This window comes from Oncorhynchus mykiss, chromosome 32 (assembly GCF_013265735.2).
Source record: "Oncorhynchus mykiss isolate Arlee chromosome 32, USDA_OmykA_1.1, whole genome shotgun sequence".
Taxonomy (NCBI): Eukaryota; Metazoa; Chordata; class Actinopteri; order Salmoniformes; family Salmonidae; genus Oncorhynchus; species Oncorhynchus mykiss.
In genome coordinates, this window is record NC_050572.1 from 34,780,034 (window position 1) to 34,804,918 (window position 24,885).

Below are 24,885 nucleotides of genomic sequence, written 5' to 3' on the forward strand. Positions count from 1 at the left end.
TGAAGCCTGAAATGTGGCAAAAGGTCGCAAAGTTCAAGGGGGCCGAATACTTGCGCAAGGCACTGTATATACATACATATATGCATACATACATACATATACACACACACCGATTTCCGATTGTTATGAAAACTTTAAAATCGGCCATTCCGATTAAATCGGTCGACCTCTAGTTGTTGATGTGCATAACTAAGTGAGAGCGCCTACCTTTTCATTGTTGTTTGATCAATAGAAATGTAAAGTTCCCAAATGTAAGAGGTCTCCCCTGGTATTTATATGTTTGCAGAAATCCATTCGGGTGTATTTGGCAAATGCGTTCTAATGATCTAAAGTCACGCTGTTGTTACTGCCTGTAAACACACAAGCATGTGAGTCAAATGGCTTATTTGCATAAAGGCCTACTGTAGCTCAGATTGGCTATGGCGCAATGGTCTCCTGGACGAGACAGATGTTTTTATTAGGTTTTATTTACCGCAGTGTCTTAATTGTGCAAACACACAGCCGCTTTCACACTATATATTGCTATAGATATTCACAAATGCTTGACGATACGTCATTCCCAAATATCCGTAGAATTTATGAAAACGTGAAAATGAAAAGTTGACCACGACTCCATTTGATTGCTCCCTGCTTATAGACAGACTAAAACAGGAAGCTCCCGCGCTCAGGTCTTTTCAACACTGGTTCGACCAATCTGATTCCACGCTTCAAGAATGCATCGATCACGTGGATTGGGATATGTTCCACATTGCGTCAAACATTGATGAATACACTGATTATGTGAGCGAGTTTATTAGCAAGTGCATCGGCGATGTCGTACCCACAGCAACTATTAAAACATTCCGAAACCAGAAACCGTGGATTGATGGCAGTATTCGCGCGAAACGGAAAGCGCGAACCACTGCTTTTAACCAGGGAAAGGTGGCCGGAAACACGACCGAATACAAACAGTGTAGCTATTCCCTACGCTAGGGAATCAAACAAGCTAAGTGTCAGTATTGAGAAAGTAGAGTCGCAATTCAATAGCTCAGACACGAGGTATGTGGCAGGGTTTACAGTCAATCACGGACTACAAAAAGAAAACCAGCCCTGTCACGGACCACGATGTCTTGCTCCCAGACAGACTAAACAACTTCTTTGCTCGCTTTGAGGACAATACAGTGCCACTGACATTGCCCGCTACCAAAACCTGCAGACTCTCCTTCACTGCAGCCGACTTGAGTAAAACATTTAAACATGTTAACCCTCGCAAGGCTGCAGGCCCAGACGGCATCCCCAGCCGCGTCCTCAGAGCATGAGCAGACAAACTGGCTGGTGTGTTTATGGACATATTCAATCCATTCTTATCTCAATCTGCTGTTCCCACATTCTTTCAAGAGGGCCACCATTGTTCCTGTTCCCAAGAAAGCCAAGGTAACTGAGCTAAACGACTACCACCCCGCAGCACTCACTTCCGTCATCATGAAGTGCTTTGAGAGACTAGTCAAGGACCATATCACCTCCACCCTACATGACACCCTAGACACACTCCAAATTGCTTACCGCCCCAATAGGTCCACAGACAACGCAATTGCAACCACACTGCCGTAACCCATCTGGATGGCCTGGGTCTCGACCCCGCCCTGTGCAACTGGGTACTGGACTTCCTGACGGGCAGCCCCCAGGTGGTGAGGGTAGGTAACATCTCCACCCCACTGATCCTCAACACTGGGGCCCCACAAGGGTGCATTCTGAGCCCTCTCCTGTACTCCCTGTTCACCCACGACTGCGTGGCCATGCACGCCTCCAACTCAATTATCAAGTTTGCAGACGACACTACAGTGGTAGGCTTCATTACCAACAACGACGAGACGGCCTACAGGGAGGAGGTGAGGGCCCCCGGAGTGTGGTGTCAGGAAAATAACCTCACACTCAACGTCAACAAAACAAAGGAGAGGAAACATTTTAGGAAACAGCAGAGGGAGCACCCCCCTATCCACAGCGACGGGACAGTAGTGGAGAGGGAAGTAAATGTTAAGTTCCTCGGCGTACACATCACGGACAAACTGAATTGGTCCACCCACACAGACAGCGTGGTGAAGAAGGCGCAGCAGCGCCTCTTCAACCTTAGGAGGCTGAAGAAATGAGGCTTGTCACCAAAAGCACACAAACTTTTACAGATGCACAATCGAGAGCATGCTGTCGGGCTGTATCACAGCCTGGTACAGCAACTGCTCCGCCCACAACTGCAAGGCTCTCCAGAGGGTAGTGAGGTCTGCACAACGCATCACCGGGGGCAAACTACCTGCCCTCCAGGACACCTACACCACCCGATGTCACAGGAAGGCCATAAAGATCATCAAGGACAACAACCTCCCGAGCCACTGCCTGTTCACCCCGCTATCATTCAGAAGGTGAGGTCAGTACAGGTGCATCAAAGCAGGGACTGAGAGACTGAAAAAGAGCTTCTATCTCTGGCCACCAGACTGTTAAAGAGCCACCACTAACATTGAGTGGCTGCTGCCAACATACTGACGCAACTCCAGCCACTTTAGTATTGAAAAAATGTATGTAAAAATGTATCACTAGCCACTTTAAACAATGCCACTTGTATATGTTTACATACCCTGCATTACTCATTGCATATGTATATACTGTATTCGATACATCTACTGCATCTCGCCTATGCCGTTACGTACCATCACTCATTCATATATCTTTATGTACATATTCTTCATCCCTTTACACTTGTGTGTATAGGGTAGTTGTGAAATTGTTAGGTTAGATTACTCGTTGGTTATTACTGCATGGTCAGAACTAGAAGCACAAGCATTTAGCTACACTCGCATTAACATCTGCTAACCATGTGTATGTGACAAATAAAATTTTATTTAATACTAAGTGCTCAGTTGTCAGATATTAAAAAATAAGTCAAATTCCTACTGGGGATGTATATGAAAAGATGTTTACTAAAGATTTCATGTTGCTAAAACACCGTCAGTTCCACTTTAAGCATTGCACGTGCACTAACATTAATGTACCTCAACTCCACCTTGCAAAGTTTGCATTTCCCTCTCATTTAACTTCTCAAGCAAGAACTTTACTAGGACTGTCTGGGAGTGAAGGAAAAACTGAAAACCAGTTATTGGTAGTGTTTTGGAACTTTTATTGGTCTATTAACTCATTTACCGCCTGGTAATGTCCCCAGGGAGGCCAAAACTCCATCCTACCACAACAGGCAGATATTTCAGGCAGTCGATTTAAACAGCTCTTACACTAAAAGGGCATTAACAACTCCAATTGGCAACATATTTGCAGGTGAATAAAACATTTACACGCATTTTACCTTGAGTGGTGTTTACATCAAACTGACTTGTTGCATAGAAAAATCTGTGCTTACTGCCCACCCCAATTTTTTTTTTCATGTACAGAATAAAAATCTCAAGTTTAATGTCAGAAAAACAGTTGCGTTAAAATAGCAAATGTGCCTACTCTGGCCTTGGCACCTGCACTCTAGCCCAGGGTTTCCCAAACTCGGTCCCGGGGCCCCCACTGGGTGCATTATCAAACGGCAGTCAAGCATCAGTCATGTCACTAGAATAAGACCGTCGATATTTATTGGAAAGCAGCGTCAAACTCATAGCGTGCACTTTCACCCCCCTGTGAAGTTCCTCAACTTACTTCACCTGTAGCTTAATAAACTGCATGGTTTCACGAGTCGTAGTGGGAGGACCACACACCATATTGCCGTGTGGCTCCAAGTTTCTTCGATATGATGGTAATTAAATCAGCATTTGTGCATTAACCTCTTTGCGCACGGAACCCGCTAGCGGGCTGAAATTCCACAACATACTACATAAATAGTCATTAAACATTCATGAAAATGTCTAGAATCTTGCTAATCCAACTGCATTGTCAGATTTAAAAAAGGATTTACTGCAAAAGAATGCGATGCGATTATCTGAGCATAGAGCCCCATTGAAAAAAATAATAATAACCAGCACAGGGGTAACAATCACAAACTGCAGTAAAATAAATCGTTTACCTTTGACGATTTTCATCTGTTTGCAATTCCAATGCTCATTGTTACACAATTAATGATCTTTTGTTTGATAAAATCCGTTTTTATAGCCTAACACGAAACATTTTGTGAACCGCTTGTGTAGTGAATTAGGCTGGGGCTATATAAATAGATTTGATAGAGAACTGAGGGTCATCCAAATATTGAAAGTGTGTAAATAGTTACCCATGTTATTTTGTAAATATATATATATATATATATATATATATATATATATATATATATATATATACACACACAATTTTTCATATTTTTTAATCAATAATTATTTTTTCCCCCATTTATTTTTCTCAAATTTTTTGTATATAGTTATTTGTTTCAAAATGTATACCTTCACCAATTTGGCCACTTGTGTGAGACACCTGGGTGACATACATGATAAATGTCATGTAGCACACTCATTTTGGAAGTTATCATTCTGAAACGTTGCACAAGTACTGTTGCCCTCTTATATTTTTCAGTGAAATTGTCCCCATCATCCTATCTGAATGTTTGTTATGTTGTTCATTTTAAAGATGATGATACAAAAAGAAAAAGCGTATGTTTTTTTCCATTGTTTTATCTAAACCAGATGTATTGTGTGTTATTCTCCTACATTCAATTCACATTTACACAAACTTCAGAGAGTTTTCTTTCAAATGGTACCAAGAATATGCATATCCTTGGTTCTGTGCCTGAGCTACAGGCTGTTAGAGTTGGGTATGTCTTCAGGCGGAAGTTGCACAAAGTAGGGGGGAGCTGCATTTCCACCGCCATTTATCACATTATCCATTTGACCGACACAAACATCCCACCATGTCAAATGAACAAAACACCTATCTGCGTTTATAATATTGTACTGAAACTTACTGTTTTCATCACAAAACTTGTTTTTTATTTTATATAAATAGGGTGCACATGAAAACGTGGTTATTTTCACAATATTATTCCAACCTCAGTGTGGAAATATAAACACATTAGACTGCACTGGGCATTTAATTTTTAACAATGGATAGTCCCGCTCAAGTCAACCATCTTCGTAGTACCATTTGATAGTTTAAATTTAAACTATTTTTTTTTTTTTTTTTTTGTTTGTTTTTTACATTTAGCAGCAAAAGCATGACAGCAACCATTCAAGACAGTATGCTGTGTCTCAACCGATTGCAGGCACAACAAATACCTCAGATGTAAAATAGGGTATAAGCTAAAATGTGAAATCTGAGTTTATGTGTTTTTAGATCATTTACATTAAAGAGCCCCAAAAAAATGCTTCACCCTAATAAATCATACAAACAGGGTTGTTAAACTCTTAAGATTTCAAAATGATATCAAACTCAAAAGTGTATCTGTTTTTTTTGTGACGAAGACATGGATATCTCATTGTAGGATGAGGTATGAAAAATGTGTCAAATTTGAGCACCTCTATCTCCTGAATGTTTTGACATTCAGGTCGAAAAAATAACTTTCTGACCACTTCTACCATGGGCAAACATTGAATATTTCAAATTAAAAGGGATCCAGTCAAAAAGTGGTTAAAATCATATGGAACGGTCCAGCTATTAGGTCAGCCAATCATACGTTCCTCATGCACCTCAGGTTTGCTTTGGGAATTTAAAGTGTGCAGTTAATTGTGTGCAAGAGAACTCACACTAAGCTAGTGTTTTTCAATTCTGGTCCTTGGGGCCCACATCTTTGTTCTTGCCCATCACCAATGCAATTAACCACCAAGCCCTTGATTAGCCTAGTTGATCTAGGGGCAAAGCCAACTATAAATATATTCAGGGGAAACAAGTGTGGTCAAAATAATCTTTCACCTCCTTTACCTTTTTCCAGGTGACTTTCCGGACTTGGTTAGAGACATGGGTAATTGGAGGAATGCCACAGGTACATACCCACCTCACATAGAATATTCATAGGCTACATAGTAACACCAGTGGCGTGTTTAGCAGGACGCAATGTTTTGGAACGGTGAGATAGAAATGTGCTATGTTGAACCGACGTGAAATTAGGAATCAAGTCAGCTCTATTCATGGAATTTCAATATGCAATGTTCAAGACCATTTTGCAACTGAACATGGGCCTGGGCTACACCTAACCTTCAGTGTTTTTAAGTAAATCTCACAGGAACCCCAGTGTAAAACTTCTGCTAGAGTACAACAATGAATTCACTGCGTCCGTCCCCATAACAATAGACACAAAAACAGTGTACTGTCTTGTGGATAATTTTCAATTATATTTCTTAAAGGGCGATAAGGTCACCCAACCTATTGCTACCAAACAAGCTATGTATTATAATAGCCAAGAAAATACAATGATGACACATAACCTAACAGAAGTTGGTACAATTGTCTTATAATAACCAAACAAGTAGCCTACTCCATCGATTATTTGTATTGTCATATGAAAATGTATAAACAAATGTAGGCCATTTACTTAAAATAAAGTCTAAAATATGAATGTTGTTCTCATGGAATGACATTCCCTGAGCACTATAGTAAGGCTGGGCCTATATCATAGACATTAAGTGTTACCAGTAACGTTATGTATGGATCGGATATTCTGTTCTCGATGGTTTACTCTTTTTCGGGAGGGCACTTCGATAGAATGCACAAATTGCAGATGTAGGCTATGCACTAAAGCCTCAAAGGCAAAGAAAATTCAAATGTGTGTAGCTAGTTATGAAATTCTCTACGATGAACTTTGAAGCCTGAAGTACCAAGGCAATCAAATAGGCCTAAACAGAATGCGTACACAGATTTGCAGGTGTTATAGCAGGTGCAGCGAAATGCTTATGTTAATACAAAAAAGTAGATATATTAGCGAGAATACAGAATATAAAATACGTGACGTGACATAACTTGTGCAAAATTTAGCAAAAAAAGCGATTGGCATACACCGCATTTCATGATAACATACTGTGCATCATTATTCATAGCAAATTGACAAAACTAAGAATAGTTAACACGGCCATGTCTAAACCTGTACCTGATATGTGCTAATTGCTTACTGTTGAGATATTTTCAAACATAAGAGAATGGGTTTTCACACATTTTTAGGTCAATACAATCCTTTGTAAATGATCAGTGACGTTCCCAGTATTTCCTAATAATTCCTGCTGGTCTGTGAAAACCTTGTTTGCCCCACTACAACGTTGTAACGTAGCATTCTAACAATATATTTTAAAATATCTTACCAACAGGTTTGGTGGGATGTATATGGGCTGGAGACTGGTGTATCGCTTTCTTCTTGAATGAAGATCAAAAAGGGGGAACAGGTAGAAACTAATGGGTCTACTTCCATTGATCTTCAGGTAGGCAGCTAACTAGACTAACTTGGGAAAAAAAACAAAAAAATTGCAGGTGGTGGCAAAAATGTAAAAATGTGCAGTTCGTCATTCGCCAACTAACGTTACCTTGTTTTGTTTTTTTATAGGCGGCTGACTACAGTTCTCAACCAAAGTTATCAAGAAAAAGTTATTTGGATTTGAATAAAGGAGTCTTTCAGTCATGTCGTTGTTAGCTAGCTAGCTAATAAATTAGAATCTCGTATGAACGCTTGGTTGCATAGGTAGCCGATGCTAAGCTAACCTAGCAACAAAGATAATATCTAGGTTGATAGCTGTCGTTTTAGCTAACATTATATCTAGCATTTGAATCCCCTGACAAAATGGTTAAAGAAAAAAATATATCATAAAAAGGGCGCGGGAAATGCCGTGATAACTACAACGGCCTCTTTTTTTAATGTCAGATAGCCATTTTACTTCATCCAGGGAAAAATATTTTCAAAGGCCTGCCTCTCCATCGGCCCAGGAGGGCTATTTTCGACTCGTTGTTAACAAAAACTATTTCCGCTGAGTTGGCCTGCTAATTCAGATATGTCTCTTATTTGAAGCAGATGCTTGAATCGTTAACTCTTCAAAATGAGCCCTTTCTGGAGTTTTTGTCGTATTTTCATTATTTTTCTTCGGTCAAATATTTTCCGCCCCGTGTCAATTTTATGTGTCCCCCGTCTAGGGGCTACGGCTGCTAATGTTCTTCTCCTTAAAATGGTAGCTTCCGGTCTGTTTTCTATTTCCGGGTAGTGTCACAGGTTAAGAAGTCCGACCAGCTGTATCTGGTTTGTGCGTGTGCGTGTATAACCCAACCAATCTTTGTATGGCCATTGCATGGCATTGACAAATACATAATTACATGCATTTATTTGGTTGAATTATGCATTAGAAAACAGCAACGTTATTCTATTCAAATACATTTTTAGTCTAGGAAATAGAGTGAATACATTTCTTTAAGGAAATATTGCCAGATTAGTTTCCATGTGTGCTCATACTGACATCATTCATACTGAATCCACAAGGGTGACAAAGGGGGAAAAAATAACAAATTACTTCATGTTTTGGTATAAGAAAGGTTGAGAGAACAATATCAAAGTGGCTCACATATTACTGGACACTTAACAGATGTGCATCACATATGTGAGGTAAAGCAATTAGAAATAATTAGTTCAGAGCATTTGGCCCAGAGAGTTTTATATTCCTGGAATTTTAAGCAAACGAGTAGTGTAATTATAGGGCCATTTTCAGAATTTACATCCAGTTTGAATACTTTAAAGGCACAATCCATTTTTCATCCAAATGGCAGCCCTGCCACTTGATTTGCTATAGTGCTGAGGGATGGGGCTGAATAAATGAAACCACTGTCAAATTCAAGGAGATATGGATGCAAGCTTTTACAGTCCATGAAATCAACATATTTTTAAGCAATACATGTTTGTTTCTTTACAAAGGCATTGTTACAAACATATTTTGGGTTATGATGGGGTAAGTCAATTGTGGGCTATTCAATTTGTGAGGCATTTGAATAATTGTATTATTTAACAATCAATGGATACATATAATTCATTTAAATTATGTTGAACAGCAGTACATTTAGCAGATTGCCCGTAATTGCTGACCTAACTTTAGGACAGGATTGCTGACCTAACTTATAGACAGGGCTCCGCACCGCCATATAGCTGCAGCATCACCTGTTCATTTATATCTGATCAGAGATTAGGAAGGGTAAAGGGAGGGACAATCTGCCTGTCGGTTTGCCTGTTTATCTTCTGTCTGTCTTTATGTGTTTCCTATCCATCATTGATCAGTCAGTCCAACCGTAAGTCAAAAAGCCAAAGTGATTTGAATCGAACAATCACAATCATAACTTGTGTTTCACCTGTCCTAAAGTTTGATCAACACCAATAACCCAGTGGACAAAAATGAGTCATTGTGGATATTTTTTTAATTGTTATTAACAATTGAACAGTACGATTCTACAAATGCGAGAATTGACCAATAACCAAAATAAGGGTTGCACGCTTGTAAGAGCTTCACTTAATATTCTTGGAAACAGACATGGGGATAATGTATTAGATGAATCCCTATACATTTTTCTGAGGTATGCCAAATTACTTGGGGGATACAATGTAGCCCCGCCTCCTCCTCACCCCGCAATACAATTAGGGGCCAATGAAGCTGTCTCGTGCTTACTCACACCTCCTTCCATCTAAAAAACCTCACGCCACTATCTGTCGCCCCACGAGCCACACACAAAAACAAACATTTTATACCACAACCTCCCTCTTACCTCCACACACACACACACACACATTAATCAACAGTACATTTACAGGCACACAGATTAATGAGGACGTACTCAACTAAAACATAATCACAACATCAGTATACCTCCAAATGTACAAAAAAAACATACATTGAAAATATAATTGAATCTTCGTGTGACATAAATATATTTAGCCTTTCTTCATTTTAGTTTAACAAGATTCTAGTTATGGAATCTGACGTTTCCTCTCTGTAAAAATCATCGGGCCATTCTAGTCCTATAACTGGTTATCCATAATCATGTCAAACAACAAGGCAAGCCACAATACATTCTCCAAACTATTCTAGCAAAATCCTCATTCTTTACAATAAAGAGTAAAGTTCTTGAAAAGAGTGACATTCCGGTTACATAAATGTAATCTTGTAACGAAATGCACACATTTTTTACCAAAAATGTTAACAATGTAATTTTATAGCTTTTGCTCTACAACTTGAAATTTGAGAAACATTTTTTGTTGTTGTTACATTTGCTTTGGTGAATGTAGCTTAATTAACAAGGAAAGCTGTGATGCATGTCCTTTGCGATATTAGGCTTTTGAATCCAAAAAGCCAATATGAATAATGAGATCATAGCCTTGGGTTTTAAATAGTTTGTGGATTTTTTGAAAAACACAATTGTCTTACTTGTAATATCCCAAGTCAGATCAAATGTGAGATTCATCATTCCTGAAAAGACATTGAAATACACACACGGCAAATACAGACGCATGTACATTAGACATACACGCCATGACGTCGTCGTAAGTCAGCACTATGACATCATCAACACTGGCTTTGACATCTTCATGCGGTTTCTCTTTTCACTTTGATTGCATCGGGCTTTTTTTCCATCAAGAACACAAAGGTTAAAATCCACTAGGAAGTTCAATATTCAAAATCCAGGAAACATTGAGCTTCACAGAGAATAAAAAAAATCAATAGGGGTAACTAATAATCATGGTGATAATAATAATCAGAGTAAATCTATAGTAAACATAATCATGACTATAAACACACAAACACATATCATAGTTTTAAAAACGTTGTCTGAAAGTTCCATCAATCAATTTTTGTCTTTATCCATTCACAGTTAAAGGGGAGAGCCGAAATACTATACAAAGATTTGAATAAATACAATGATCTCCTTGTCCTTTCAATCAAAGTGGAGAGTCCAACCCTTTTAAAAATGGACAGTAACAACCACATCTTCCATCTTTTAACCAGATAACTGTGAAACACACACACAAATAAGAATGTTACAAATGTTTGCAAATGTACAAAAATATGACATGTCCACCTCCACCCCTGCAATGTAAAAAATGATGGTATGATTGGCTTTTTGTCACACTCAATGTCAACCTCACAAGGGCACAAAGTAGCTTTGCAGAATTGACTCTGTTTTCTTCACACTTACAAAATATGTCTGTCATTTCTGCAGTGTTGCACAAACTGTCTCCAATATTGACACAGACAAATTAAAAAGCCAACAAAGTACAGACCACAGACACACAAAGAGTTTTCAGAATAGCCCTTGGTGTTAAGCGTCCATTGTTCCCTGTTCCCCCTTTCCAACCTGTCTCCAAATATTGTGAACAGCTGGAGTTTCAGAAACAGAAATAATATGTGGAATTCAGAGAAGACTGTGAGTAGTGTATATGAACTACTGACAAATCAATTTATTACCTCACAATCTGTGGTAAACAGCTCAGAAAGTATCATCAATGGAGCAGGAGCTTGACTGGTTTTGGGGATTGTTTTAAGGGACAGACCCATGGGCAAGTATGGCTAAACAAAGCCTTTGCATTAGCCACTCTGTATGGCAGTGTCCCTCAAATTTAACACAACTTCACTGAGCTTTCATTCTCATCTTATGTGATCAACAGATTTGTCATCTTTTTTTTATTTCGGGTGGTCTTTATCTCCTTAAAAACAATGACTGACATTGTGTGTCGAATAACAGTGTCAAAGAATTTCTGTGTGACTATAAATGTAACTGGAATCAGCTCCACAGTTTGGAAACTGACCTCAGAGCTGTGAAGGGACTGACCGTTGCCGTGGAAATGCTCATTAGTGACTTATGACTCTTTGGGAGTGACAGCCGTCACATCGACCAGCCAGCCAATCAGGCGAGGGTGCAAAGGTGATTCAGCAAAGTGATGTTTGTGTCAAATCATTATAATAATAACTGAGAAAATCCAGCCATAATCAAGAGATTAACTTATACATGACCTTATACAAAATGTCTGCAGACTAAGTTATGGCTGTAGTGTTAGATTGTGGTATCTAGCAACAGTACTCCAAATCTGCCTATTGTCAAGTCTTCCAATCAAAATTAGGAAAGTGACGATTGGCAACTCAAATGTCCACTCAGTGTCAGTCATTCAGTCATCAGGCTATAAGCATATACACACAGAATATACATACTGTCCAACGGGGATTTATTCTTTTACAAATTAAAACAAAATTATTTACAGTCTTGTCTTTTTTACAAAAGTCAAACAACCATCACATTGTTCTGTACTCCATTGACATCTGTGTCTGTTCAGATTCAAAGACAGGTTTGTTGTCTCTGTCAGAGCAGCTAGAGGTTTCACAACAAGAAACTCAATAACCATTTCATCATTTTGCAGGATCCACAAGTAAAAGCCATCATGTCCTAGGATCCTTTTTCAATTGCACAACAAACTTTTTTAAATTGTTCATTTTTTGCTCTATACATGGCCATTTTTCTTTCTCCCTCCTCAACAATATGGTTGAAAATTCTCTTTCCCAGGAATCAAATCAATGGGCTTCATTCAAACTTCTCTCTAATAATTCAATTTTTCTCAATGGTTTCTTCCTATCATTGCCCTTTTCTGTGTTTCCTAGCAACAGGTAACAATGGCATCCACTCTTCTCTCACGTCTTTCCTTCTCTGGTCTTCAACACACTCATCTGAGGCGGTTGATGGGACGCACTGTCCTCGTCATATCCTTCACTCTCTCTCATCAGCTTGCCCATGTCTCTCTTCTTGTTTCTCCTTCTATTCACCTTTCTCTCCATCATGCCCCAATTGACCTTTCCTTATTCTCTTCTTTCTGTGTGAACACTTTCAGCTCGAACATTCTCAACGCGACCTTCATCACTCCTTCTCCGTTGTCTCTACTCTCTCACACCGTCACCTCGTTCTTACTAGCCGTTCTCAATGTCTGGCCCCCTCCCCCTCCTCCTCCCCCAGGGATGTATTGGAGCTGTTCAATGGTGTTCTGCCTCTTGGTGGCGAATGCCATCCTCCGTGCGTTGTGGCCCCCGATGGTCCCCGCCCCGCTCCCTGGTCCTACCCCGGCCCCTGATCCGTGCCCATGAGGGTCCCCCCAGCTTCCTGCCGGATGGCCCGCCACGCTCATCTCCAGCTCGTTGCCCGATGTGGGGTGGGAGTTCATCTTGATCATGTGATGGCGGTCCAGCGAGGGTGTGACGCAGACGTTCTGCTGTGATTGGGCTTTGTGGCTGAGGCATCCCATGGTCGGGACCCCCATCCCCACAAAGTCACCCATGCCCCCCATACCCACCATACCGCCCAACCCTGGCATGCCCATGCCCCCCATCCTCTCCTCCAGACGGTCGGGCGAGACTAGGAGCCTCTCGTGGGACTTGCGAAGCGTCTGTGAGGTGGAGCTCTTGCTGGTGGTCATAGCCTTGTAGTACTGGTGCTGCTGGTTCTTGGAGAGTCTGGAGAGGGTGTTGCCCTCACCAAGTGCCAGGAGCTGGTCCTGGGACATGACCCTCCGCGGGGGCTTGTCGAAGGCGGGCTGGTACCCCAACGACTGGGCTGGCAGAGGGTAGGGGTTGGGGGTGGATGTAGGCACGTGAATCCGTGGCCGGGATGAATGGAAGGGAAGGGTGCCCCTGGCTCCGAGAGTGTAGTCACCGCCCCAGTGGAGATGGTGCTGGGAGGAGTGGAATGACGGAGGGGCGTTGTTAGGCCGTCGCTTTGATGTGTGGTAGCCAGAGTAGTCGTCCAGATCTTTCTCTGTTTTTTTGGGGGGAGGGGGGGGGGGGGGGGGGGGGTTGAGTAAAAAAAAAAAAAGAGGGAGGATGAAAGAAAGAAATTTTGAAATGACAGTTAGTTAAATTCATTTATTATAAGGTGGAACAAAGTGTTCAACATTTCTCTCCCTTAGACTGAGCTCCCTGAGAGCCAATTTAAATGTGACCTTTAGGCAACCGTTACAATCCCCCAATGCATCCTCCATATAATCTAGCTTTCAGGGGCACCCGTTCGAGACAAACATGCGTTTATCGACGCCCATTCTATAGACTATAGCAGCCTACATTAAGGCACATCGAAAGGTAATACATCTGACACACATCATCGGCTGCTGCCTCTCGCCTGTTATGCCTTCTTCCACACACACACACACACACACACACACACACACACACACATCTCTGGAGCTCTCTCTAGCCACCGCCTCCAGTCGCCATCCTCCCAGCAGCGGCTGCCACCCAGACATCCAGCCCTCTCTCCGGGCCCCCGCCCCACTGCCCCTCCCCCACTGCTCCCCTCCTCACCGAGCTTCTTCAGGGAGCTGTAGCGGTTGATCTCAGGTTTCATGGCCACCTCGTAGGAGGGGGGCAACTGGGCCAGGTTGTGGAAGGAGTGCGAGAAAGGGGGCTGTGGGTGTAAGTGCAGGCCGGAGCTGTTGTTGTGCTTGCTGGTGAGGAGGGTCCCCGTGGAGGCTAGCTGGGCGTTGTTCATGCGGGGCACGCGCTCTGGAAGAGGAAGAGGAGGAAGACATAGGAGAGCATTAACCAGCGACATAACACATACAGTATATAGGGCTACATTTAGATTGACATGTTAACATAATATATATGAGTACATTAACCAGGGACCTAACACATACAGTATATAGGCTACATTTAGAATGACATGTTAACATAATATGAGGACATTTATTAAGGACCTAACACATACATTATATAGGGCTACATGTAGAATGACATGTTAACATAATATATATGAGTACATTAGTTAAGGACCTAACATAGAGTTCCTTCGGAAAGTATTCAGACTCTTTGACTTTTTCACTATTATGTTACGTTACAGCCTTGTTCTAAAATAGATCAAATGAACTCCTCAGCAATCTACACACAATATGCCATAATGACAAAGCAAAAACAGGTTTTTAGAAATGGTTTGACATTTATGAAGAAAAACAACAACAGAAATACCTTATTTACATAAGTATTCAGACCCTTTGCTATGAGACTCGAAGTTGAGCTCAGGTGCATCCTGTTTCCATTGATCCTCCTTGAGATGTTTCTACAACTTGATTGGAGTCCACTTGTGGGAAATTGAATTGAATAGACATGATTTGGAAAGGCCTGATTGGGGGAGTGCTGCAGAGATGGTTGTCCTTCTAGAAGGTCCTCCCATCGCCACAGAGGATCTCTGGAGCTCTGTCAGAGTGACCATCGGGTTCTTGGTCACCTCCCTGACCAAGGCCCTTCTCCCCTGATTGCTCAGTTTAGTGGTTCCAAACTTCTTCCATTTAAGAATGATGGAGGCCACTGTGTTCTTGGAGTCCTTCAAAGCAGCAGAAATGTTTTGGTACCTTTTCCCAGATCTGTGCCTTGACACAATCCTGGTTCGAAGCTCTACGGGCAATTCATCCTCATGTCTTGGTTTTTGCTCTGACATGCACTGTCAACTGTGGGACCTCATATGGACAGGTGTGTGCCTTTCCAAATCATGTCCAATCAATTGAATTTACCACAGGTGGACTCCAATCAATGGAAACAGGATGTACCCGAGTTCAATTTCGAGTCTCATTGCAAAGGGTCTGAATACTTATGTAAATAAGGTATTTCTGCAAAAATGTCTCAACCTGTTTTCACTTTGTCATTATGGGGTATTGTGTGTAGATTGCTGAGGATTTTTTATTTTAATTTAATCCATTTTAGAATAATACTGTAACGTAGCAAAATGTGGAAAAAGTCAAGGGATTTGAATACTTTCCGAAGGCACTGTATATATGAGTACTTTTACAAGGACCTAACACACATTAATGTAGGTAGCTACATTAATAATGGGCCAACATGTATAAGTACATTTAAAGGTACATATACAATTGACGAAACGTGCCAATTCCTCACAAATTATTAGTCCTAAAGAACTGCTGCCAATTTGTCATTTGTACGTTTTCAAGTCATTCTAGGATGACTATTACAAAGGTCCCTTGAGCTAATATATAAAACAAGCCAAGGTGATTGTCTCGCACTTTGGTCACTGACCATGTCTAATAATGGGCAATGACTGCCAATAATGTCTTTCTAACCACTGAGCGAGCACACGGGAGACATTGACCACTGTGGAGTAACACGCGCAGGCTTCGGTAAGTGCAGTAACACACTGACTTCACTCAAGCCTAGGCCCACAGTGTAAGTAAGCACGCTTACAACACAAACGGATACAGTACATAGTGCATGCTGAGACACTTGCGAGGGTGACACACAGAATGAGTGGGAGCCGTGAAACGGCGACTGTGTTAAGACAACAGCGACTGTGTTAAGACAACAGCGACTGTGTTAAGACAACAGCGACTGTGTTAAGACAACAGCGACTGTGCTAAGACAACAGCGACTGTGTTAAGGAAACACACCCAATGGTACATATACAACACCAGACAGACATTTCATGAGGCCAACTCACACACCCGCCGGCTGCGTTAGCTAGTTCGGCTTACCCATAGTAGCCGAGTGTTTGGGACTGGAACCAGACACCTGGATAAAATTGTGGTGCAAGTTGCCAACTGCAAGAGAGCACAGCGAACACTGATGGTACTGCCACTCGTATGCGTGTGTGGTGGTGTGTGTGCTGTGGGATTACGTGAAGCGTGTTTAAGAGTGCGAGTATGTTGAACGTGACCCCATACAGTCAGCATTACTAGGCTATTGCATCCGCCACCGCTCTCCACCATCATCACCGTAATGGTTCATATATCTGAAACAGGCTAGTACTGTATTTCCAACGTAACAGCAGTGTTATAAGAGTGTTATTATACCAACAGTGTTATAACATTGTCATTACAGTGTTGTTATTGTCCCATGCTTTCTGTGGCGTCACTCACTGCGGTTGTCTTTGCTCTGGAGCACCGGGGTGTAAAGGTTCTTGGGGGGACGACCGAGGATGTCGCCGGTGGTGGCGGTGGTAAGGACGGTGCTGTTGTTCCTCTCCCCCTGTTGGACTGGGCTGGCCTGACTCCGTAGGATGTCCACCAGGGCTCTGGTAGAAAGAGGAGAGAAAAGAGGAGGGGAATGAAAAATCATAGACAAGGGCGAGACAGTAGAATAAAATTTTAAAAAGATGTAGTATGTAAATGTGTTACTTGTTCGTTGAATGTGGTTCAGTTTCATCACCCTTTTGGGTCTGTGGCTTGTGACCTTAGTGAAACTCAGTAATGTGCTGAATTTAAGACTACAGCCCACTGACAGATCCACGTACACCCGCATGGTCATTTTCAGACACTGCTTACTGATCTTCTATTCAAAGACACTTGTCCGTTCTTTTCTCACCTGGGCATGTTGATGTCTCTGTTCCGGGGTCGTCGGGATATCTTGTGGAAGGCCACCTTGATGCCCACGGCCACCACCAGGGTGACGGAGATCACCCCGCCGATCACGTACGCCGTGCTGTTGGTCTGCTGCTGCAGCTGCTCCGAGTCTGGGTCACCCCGGTTCCCCGGCGGCGGGGGGTTCGTCGGCGGTGTGTCGAGCCACCCGGGCGAGTTGTAGTTGTTACATGACTTCTGGTCCAGGCGGCTACGCTGGTGGTCACAACAGTAGCGGTAGTGGCAGGTGCCGCAGCAGTAGATGTAGGTCCCCTTGGAGCAGTTGAAAGTGTTGTCCAACTGGCCCATGACGTCATAGTAGGCCCGACACACGTCCACATCCACCAGGCGCCGGGGGGGTGGCGCTACCTGGGCGGCCCCCAGCGGAGGTTTGAGGGCGTCAGCTGCCGTCATGTTCTGAGGGAGCTTGATTTGGGGGAGGGGCTTTGGGAGCGTTTCGGGTTCTTTCGGCTCACCGTCCTGAGCGTCCTCCATTTCAGCCGCTTTAGGCGCCACCTTTGGCCCCCCCGGGGGCGGCGGCATCGGTTTGTTCCCAAAACCGGTGAGGAGGAACAGGGTGGTGCCGCTGGGGCCGCCGTAGGATGAGCGGCGCTCTGTGGTGATGGTCACGACGGAAAGGACGAGGCCGGACACAAGGGAAAATATGAGGGAGGTGCTGAACATCCTTTTGTAGGTTCTAGGCCTCATTTTTTCAGCGTTTCTGAGCCAATTCAAAAAAATAAAAGGCCCGTCAAGAATTAAAATATGGAGGTCCTCCTCCAAGATGGATAGTGTTCTCCTCTCCTTCCTTCTTTGAATTTCACTTACGTGTTAAGTGTAAAAAATGTAAAGGCTTACACTCAGGACTTCAGCCTAAATACAGTAAACTAATCCTTTGTTAGTGCTTCCATGTACATTACATACACTAGTGTGGAGGTTTTCACTTAGTTGAGTGATTTTTTTGTTTGTTCAAGCAATAAGTGTGGCATGTCACTTGTATGTATTTCTGTAAACATATCTCTCAAGCTCTCAATACACATCTATTGTTGTTCATAAGCAGCTTATATCAACTCTGAGGTTATATATTTCTATGTTTTAGGCCTATACTATAGCTATACTTGTGAAAGGACTAGTTGAAGTTTGTCTCGACAACTTCAACTTAGCACACAAAAACAAAACAGAATGATAAGGATGCTGGAAAATGTATAGATTGTAAACACCAGTCAACAAAGTGTTATTTTACAGAATGGTAAGGGAAAATGATTGGAGTTTCTTGATAATTGTGTGGTCTCTACTGTGCAGACCTCACTAAAATGGCAAGTACGGGTTGTCTTTCTTTGTGATAGGCAGTATTGTCTTGTAAACAAAAATCAATGTGTAAACGTTTCGAACCCTTCGGAGTCTTTTGAACCCAACTGACCTATGGCACAAAGTTAGGAATAATGTAGCTAGCGAATCCTCTTTGAAGGGAAGGTGTACTCTGTAAACATTAAGCGTTAACTTTTATTTGAGTACTTTTCACCTACGCTTAATCCTATTATCACTGGAATTGGCACATCAGTTTTCTGTTGTAGGTATTTGACCGCACAAACCTTTCTGTAACACTTGAGTCAAAATCCATTTCTAGCTCTTTGCGTGAATTGTAAACAATTTTGCTGGCAGCTTTAGGTGTCTGTAATTCATCATATCAATACATGTGCTCGAACAGATTTGGCACTGTTTATTAACAGCGTTAGCTTGCTAGGGACATTCCTTCTGCACTGAACTGTCCATTTGTTCACAAATAAACTCTTAGAATATTTAGGGAAGGAAATAGAGGCCGGGTGGTCAATTGAGGAAATATTATTCAGAGAGATTTGAGATTCTTAATTCGGACTCAAATACAGCGGTCAGAAAGTCTACAAGGTTTGCACTATGAGACAAGGACCGATCACAAAGGCCTGTCATGAGGTCCGGTGAACCTGGGTACGGCAGAATTGGACCAAGCAGCATATATAGTTGATACAGACCGGGACCACACAATTCACACCTAACTTAGTGAGAAAGGGAAAACTAAGATATAACACAGTGAGTGACGGACCAAATGAATAAAGGCAGCCGGAGATAGTACAACAATTGTTTGATGAATTAGGAAAATGTGAGAGGGAAGGAGGGACGAAATGGGGCTAAGGACCTATGTGCGTTTGATCCCCTTGCGTGAGTGTCTCTGCTCTGAGTTTAACTCGGCCCAACAGAATAGAACGAAGGTGGGCTTGGGCCCGGTTCTGGCAGGACAGCGCGGCTCTGCCCACAGAACAGACATGAAAATGTCTGGATTCATTCGTTCAATGCAGAATATGTGGAAACGTACACTACGAACGGTCACTTTTCAGCCTAACCTAACCTGGGCTGATGACTACGGATACATAGTAATTGTGACCTAAGAAAGAAACGTAGAACAATCTAATGTGAATAGCTTTATAAGCTATTTTCTTATAAATAAAATGGATATGGTATCCTAGTATCATATAATCTCTTCACTGTATCCCTGAATGTATGAGCGCACCTATAGTTGAAAGTCAATATATGAGGTGTTGTCAGTACAAAGAAATCTTAAACTTAGTGAGATGATAGTTGAAAATGTTTGGTCATAGTATGGCAGGTCTAATATGGCTTAATTGTTTATTTAGTACGTGTTCAAGTTTATCTCTTTTGATAGACAACATCAATACGCTCGGGGTCTGTGTTGCATGTTTTGAGAAAAGAGAACACAAAGGTTTGAATATCATTCGGGTTAAAAGGAAAAGGGGGCTTTTCAAATTGTTTAATGTGGCGTGCCTACATGCGCTGTATGGGAGAATGCTGGAGAGATTCTGACAGGAAATAAGAAAAGAAATCGAGGAGCGATGGATAAGCAAAGGAGCGACAGAATAGCAGCAAAGTCAATTTATCTTGTTATATGTGACTTGTGTTGCACATCAGTCAGTCAAAGCCCAGTTCGATTGATCGCTCTGGGGCTGTGCTGTCAGAGCCCGAGTAAATTTGTGAGTTAGCACTGCTTACCATGTTCCAGCTAATGCACTACAAACAAATGCAGGCCATCCATTAAAGATTAGTTTTAAAAGCACTTTGGACAAATAATGCACTATTCATTCAAATCTGAAAGATTATATGAGCAGATTTTTTTTTTTTAACACTGATGTTGGAAAAGGAGTGTACGTTTAACACCTCTCTACAGGCATTAGGCTAACTCTCCACAATGTGGATCTAACTACTTTTTAATTGATATGTTTTGCGTTTATGTATACAATGAGCTTCAATGCTATTCTGATGTAATAGGGATCTTAAATGTGTATTTTATGTGTTAGGGAGACTAATTAAAAATGAGTATTTTGAAAAACAGTCTATGGAAATTAAGGTCCAAAATCCCCCCCCCCTCCCCCAAAAAGAAAGAAAACGAAAAAAGGGATGTAGAAAGACCGTTGTAATTAGCAAACACCCTCTGGATCAAAAACAGGGTAGAACATCCCCCTAGTTGTTCCACCTGGCCAAGAGTGATGATGATGTAATCCAGGTTTGAGGTTCTTTTTGTTCTTTGCCCTTTACAAATTTCTTCGACTTCTTTATTTCTTTATTTCTCAATTGACACTGCAATGAGAAGAAGAGAGCAAGCTGATCAATGGATGACATGTTCTTAGTCCACAGTTTAGCCAAAATGTTTCTATTCTAGGAGAGTTAGGCACAAGACATACAATAGCACTGGTAATACCAATATTGGACAAGCATACATGATTACTCCTACATAAACAGTTGGCTAATAACTGAAATAAGCAGTAATTAGCAAGTACTAACATTCCCTCTGTTCGGCTAAATCGATTCATATTTCAGATTACGTGATATCCACGGTGTAAAAATGACAATGCATGTTGCATTATTGCATTCATTTAAAACCAACAATTGAATTGATTCTAATCATCATACTGTCAACAAATCTGTAACATAATACGATTTGGAAAAGCTCATCCTTTCACACCAGACCTTGAATATCCCAATCGTAGACACCTGAGAACCATTGTCTCATACACTCCTTCGTTAGATAAGGACCCGCGAGATCACACTACATTAACATCAACTTTGAGAGAATAGACATGCTTTGACTTCAACAAAAAACAAGCTAGATGGGACATGATGACGAGAGACACCATGTGGCTAGTACTGACACCGAGAGACGAGTGTCAGGGGAGAAGATTAGGCCTCACGGTGAAGACTGGGCCTCGAGAGGAGAGAAAGGAGCGGAGAAGCCAGATGTGAGCAGAGTGGGGAGGGGTTGCCCTGAATGGGAGTATCCTGTTGAGATGAGAAGAGGAAAACAGGGAGCAATGCTGGGTTGGGGGCCCTAAAAGTGAAGTCTCTTGTGCTGGAAAGTTAAGGGTGCCTTTCAAATCAGTGACTGCCCTGGGGGTCCATTTCCATTATGTCTCCTTGATGCAGCAATTAAGAAGCTACTGACGACAGCTGATCTCCTCGAATGTGAAGCTTTCTAGGCAAACACATCGTTTCGACAGACACACCGCTCGGCCTGGCCACAAATAGTGAGATGTTTATGAGTCTGCTCGGGTGCATATGGAACAGAGCATTCCCAACATATATGCTGCCTGAGCATCTGCTGATGCCTGGCCCTGCCGAGCACAGGTCTTAAAGAGACAGTGTAAACGCTGACACACAGCATGTTAGCTCTACACTGACCCCCCTCGCTCCCACTTCCCTCCCTCCCGCTCTCTCTCTCTCTCTCTGCCAGTGAGTGGGCTTGAGCAGGCTCTCTCAGAATAGCACTGCAGCATTGAACGAGAGAGGGAAAGAAAGTGAATGAGCAACACTGTCCTCCACTGTTCTCTCTATATACATATATATATATATATATATATATATATATATATATATATATATATACATACATATGTCTATTGTCTTATCAATGCAATTTGTTGTACAATGGGCTTTGCTTCACCTCTTCTCCTTTCCCAAAGATCTCTCCATCTATCTCGCCCTCCTCCTCCCATGATGCTCAGTGTCAGATGTTTGTCCAGCTCACTGCTCCATCCATCCCTCCCGCCGTCCATTCATCCCCCAGCCGACCTTTTCTCCCTGTCTTTCTCTGAACTGAAGCATGCTGGTTCTTAACGCAGTGCACTAGGACAGTGAGCCTTTGTAATTAGGTGTCAGCATTCATAGGCCTCCGAAGACAAGACATCATGAATTATGGAAGCAACGTAATTACCGTAGCCCTATTACTGACTCCCTTGATAGTGAACGATAATTACCTTTAATACTGGGAAATGCCATAATATAGTATAAGTGCACAATTATTGAACTATTGTGGCTGTGTCTCAATGTGCCATATCATGTAGCATTCATTGAGTTTAGTCTATAGACTATTTGTGGGAGATTATATATGGACAAGACTCCCAAAGCTGAGGTTTTGGGCAGCAAACAGGTGACTATGTGACAATGTTGTCAAAGCAAAACCATTTCCATTCTAACTTCTGCACATGAGCGACCATGAACATTATAGCACGGTTGGTGTGTCGACATTTGCATTCGTGTTGCGTTGTGGTATAGTGTGGTAGAGGCCAATTCACACACACACTTCCATTTTCCATTGATGCTAGGGGACTTAATGTATGGGGGAAACGGACAAGACAGACACAAAATGGGAGGGTATGTTATGGTGGTCGAGGCGCAAAGAGCGAGACTTGTTCACGTGCACGTTTTATTGGGCAATGTTGCAGCACTAAACAGAAACAAAATGAAGGAACGTCTTACCTATGTGTAGCTGGTTGTATTCAGAATGGCAATACGATGATGATCCTTATTTAGATGCAGCCGTCAAGCCCGTCAACATGTTTATTTGAAATTAAACTAGGAACACATATTGCCGCACATCAATTGTTGCAGATTGATGCCAATAAAATAATGCAAATCTGCATTGATCAAAAATGGCCCTACACTATGCTGCATCACAATAAAAGCGCATAGATTGGAGTTCACAGGCGTATGCGCTCGTCTCTTTCAATTTACACCCTAATTGTATGTCTTATGGTCAAAATAATTGTTATATAAATAGGAGAAAATCTGCACTCAATTAATAATTTACTTCCATCCTAAATTGCGAGAATCATGTTAATCTATCCAGTCGAATGAGGTTGTGGAAATCCGTTTCAAGCTTTGAAGTTATGCAAAGAGGAGAAAATGATTCAGATGTTGTTCTTAAAAAGTGTTCAAAAGATAGCTTTACCGGTTGTCTTAGTCCATTCACCAACGTTGGATCTTTGTGATTCCCGGAAAATAATTGACCATGCCTACATTTTCATTGTAATTCCAGGTGAGGATGACATTAATTGGTCTCGAAAGATATTTTTCTCTGAATAGACATATAAAATGGCACAATCATTTAAAAAACGAGAGGGAGCGCGTCTGAAATATGTTCTGCTATAATTTAGACCATCACATATTGCTATTTCCTTTTAGCGGTGACTATAATCCTCAATGCGCTCCCCCTTTGCTAAATAGGTTCTACCGCGTTGATGAAATTCGCAAAAAGTGATTGCTCTCACAAAGGTCCGCCACACTAGGTGCTCATTCATTGATTGGCCAATATGGTATTTGTCTACGTTTCCATTTGTTAAGTGGGCAATAGTATCTACCAATCGGTGACACACTTTATTCCCAATGAGATATTTTTCTCCAGGAACCATTGGTTTACAACCGGGGATGGCATGGAATAGTTTAAACGCATGCGACAAGAGCGAACACTCAAGACACTTTCAAAAGGGCCAATTTGTCTTTTCAATGTGCCGAACAAAGCTCATTGCAATTAACAGTGGAATGCTTAACTCCTAAAACACTAGCAGAGTGATGGGGGGGGGGGGGGGGGGGGGGGGGGGGGGGGGGGGGGGGGGGGGGGGGGGGGGGATTACACTGCTTTACAGTTTTTCATGGGGAATAGATGGAGAAGGAAGAGTCTATGATAATGTAGTGACATTAGTTGCCTTGAAAATCGTGTCCCTGTATTTCGGCTAATTATTAATTTGATGGGAATTAGTAGATGCTTGTTTCCTTCCCGAGTCATTGCCCCATTCACTAACTTCTAATTGTCACACAAACTGTTTCCAAAATCTCTCAGGCATGCCTTCCTCCGTGACATAAATGACAGTATCCTGTGTGCTACATAAAATAGAACCGAACAGAGACGATTAGAAAATAATATACTTCAAAGGCTCCCAAACAGTCCACCATTGGGAAAAGCATTATTATGTGACAGGGGCAGCTATTTCAATCATTGTACCAGAACAGGAGCAGGACTGCATGGCGTCTGGGGCCTCACAGATGGTCTTCTATAACATGGCACATGGTGGCTCTTTCAGCCAGGGTTAGTCAACTGTCCAAATCACCACTTCTTGCCAGTGACTACTCTGAACGTCAACATATCAATGAATTAACGAAACACATAATCAATACTGTCTCCAAAAGGCTAACAAATATGGAAATAGTCATTTTAACAACAAAGGTAATTGCTGACAGAAAGTTTAGCAAATTGCATCTGATTGAAGTGTCCAGAGGCTCACTTTACACTCCAT

At 41.9% G+C, this 24,885-nt stretch overlaps 2 protein-coding genes across 4 annotated transcripts in view; both read right to left on the minus strand.

Annotated features, from left to right (window-relative positions):
- Window positions 1–8,106, minus strand: part of LOC110489256 (zinc finger protein 865) — a 23,123-nt gene extending 15,017 nt beyond the window's left edge. The window contains exon 1 of the mRNA XM_021561907.2: window positions 7,233–8,106. The gene's annotated coding sequence lies outside the window, so the exon portion shown is untranslated. The remainder of the gene's footprint in view (window positions 1–7,232) is intronic.
- A 1,191-nt stretch (window positions 8,107–9,297) lies between these two features.
- Window positions 9,298–23,826, minus strand: LOC110487603 (protein shisa-7-like). Of its 3 annotated transcripts, none has more exons than XM_036970641.1 (6): window positions 23,544–23,826; window positions 17,235–20,896; window positions 16,790–16,944; window positions 16,406–16,471; window positions 14,229–14,429; window positions 9,298–13,686 (listed from the first exon to the last, which is right to left on the minus strand). In XM_036970641.1, exons 2-6 carry the CDS (start codon window positions 17,975–17,977, stop codon window positions 12,824–12,826), a joined length of 2,028 nt encoding a protein of 675 aa, XP_036826536.1. In that variant the 5' UTR covers window positions 17,978–20,896; window positions 23,544–23,826; the 3' UTR covers window positions 9,298–12,823. The 3 variants fall into 3 exon arrangements, with proteins under 3 accessions (XP_036826536.1, XP_036826535.1, XP_036826537.1); XM_036970640.1 differs by having other exon boundaries at window positions 23,072–23,826; XM_036970642.1 differs by lacking the exon at window positions 16,406–16,471 and having other exon boundaries at window positions 23,072–23,826.
- Between the last annotated feature and the right edge of the window lie 1,059 nt (window positions 23,827–24,885).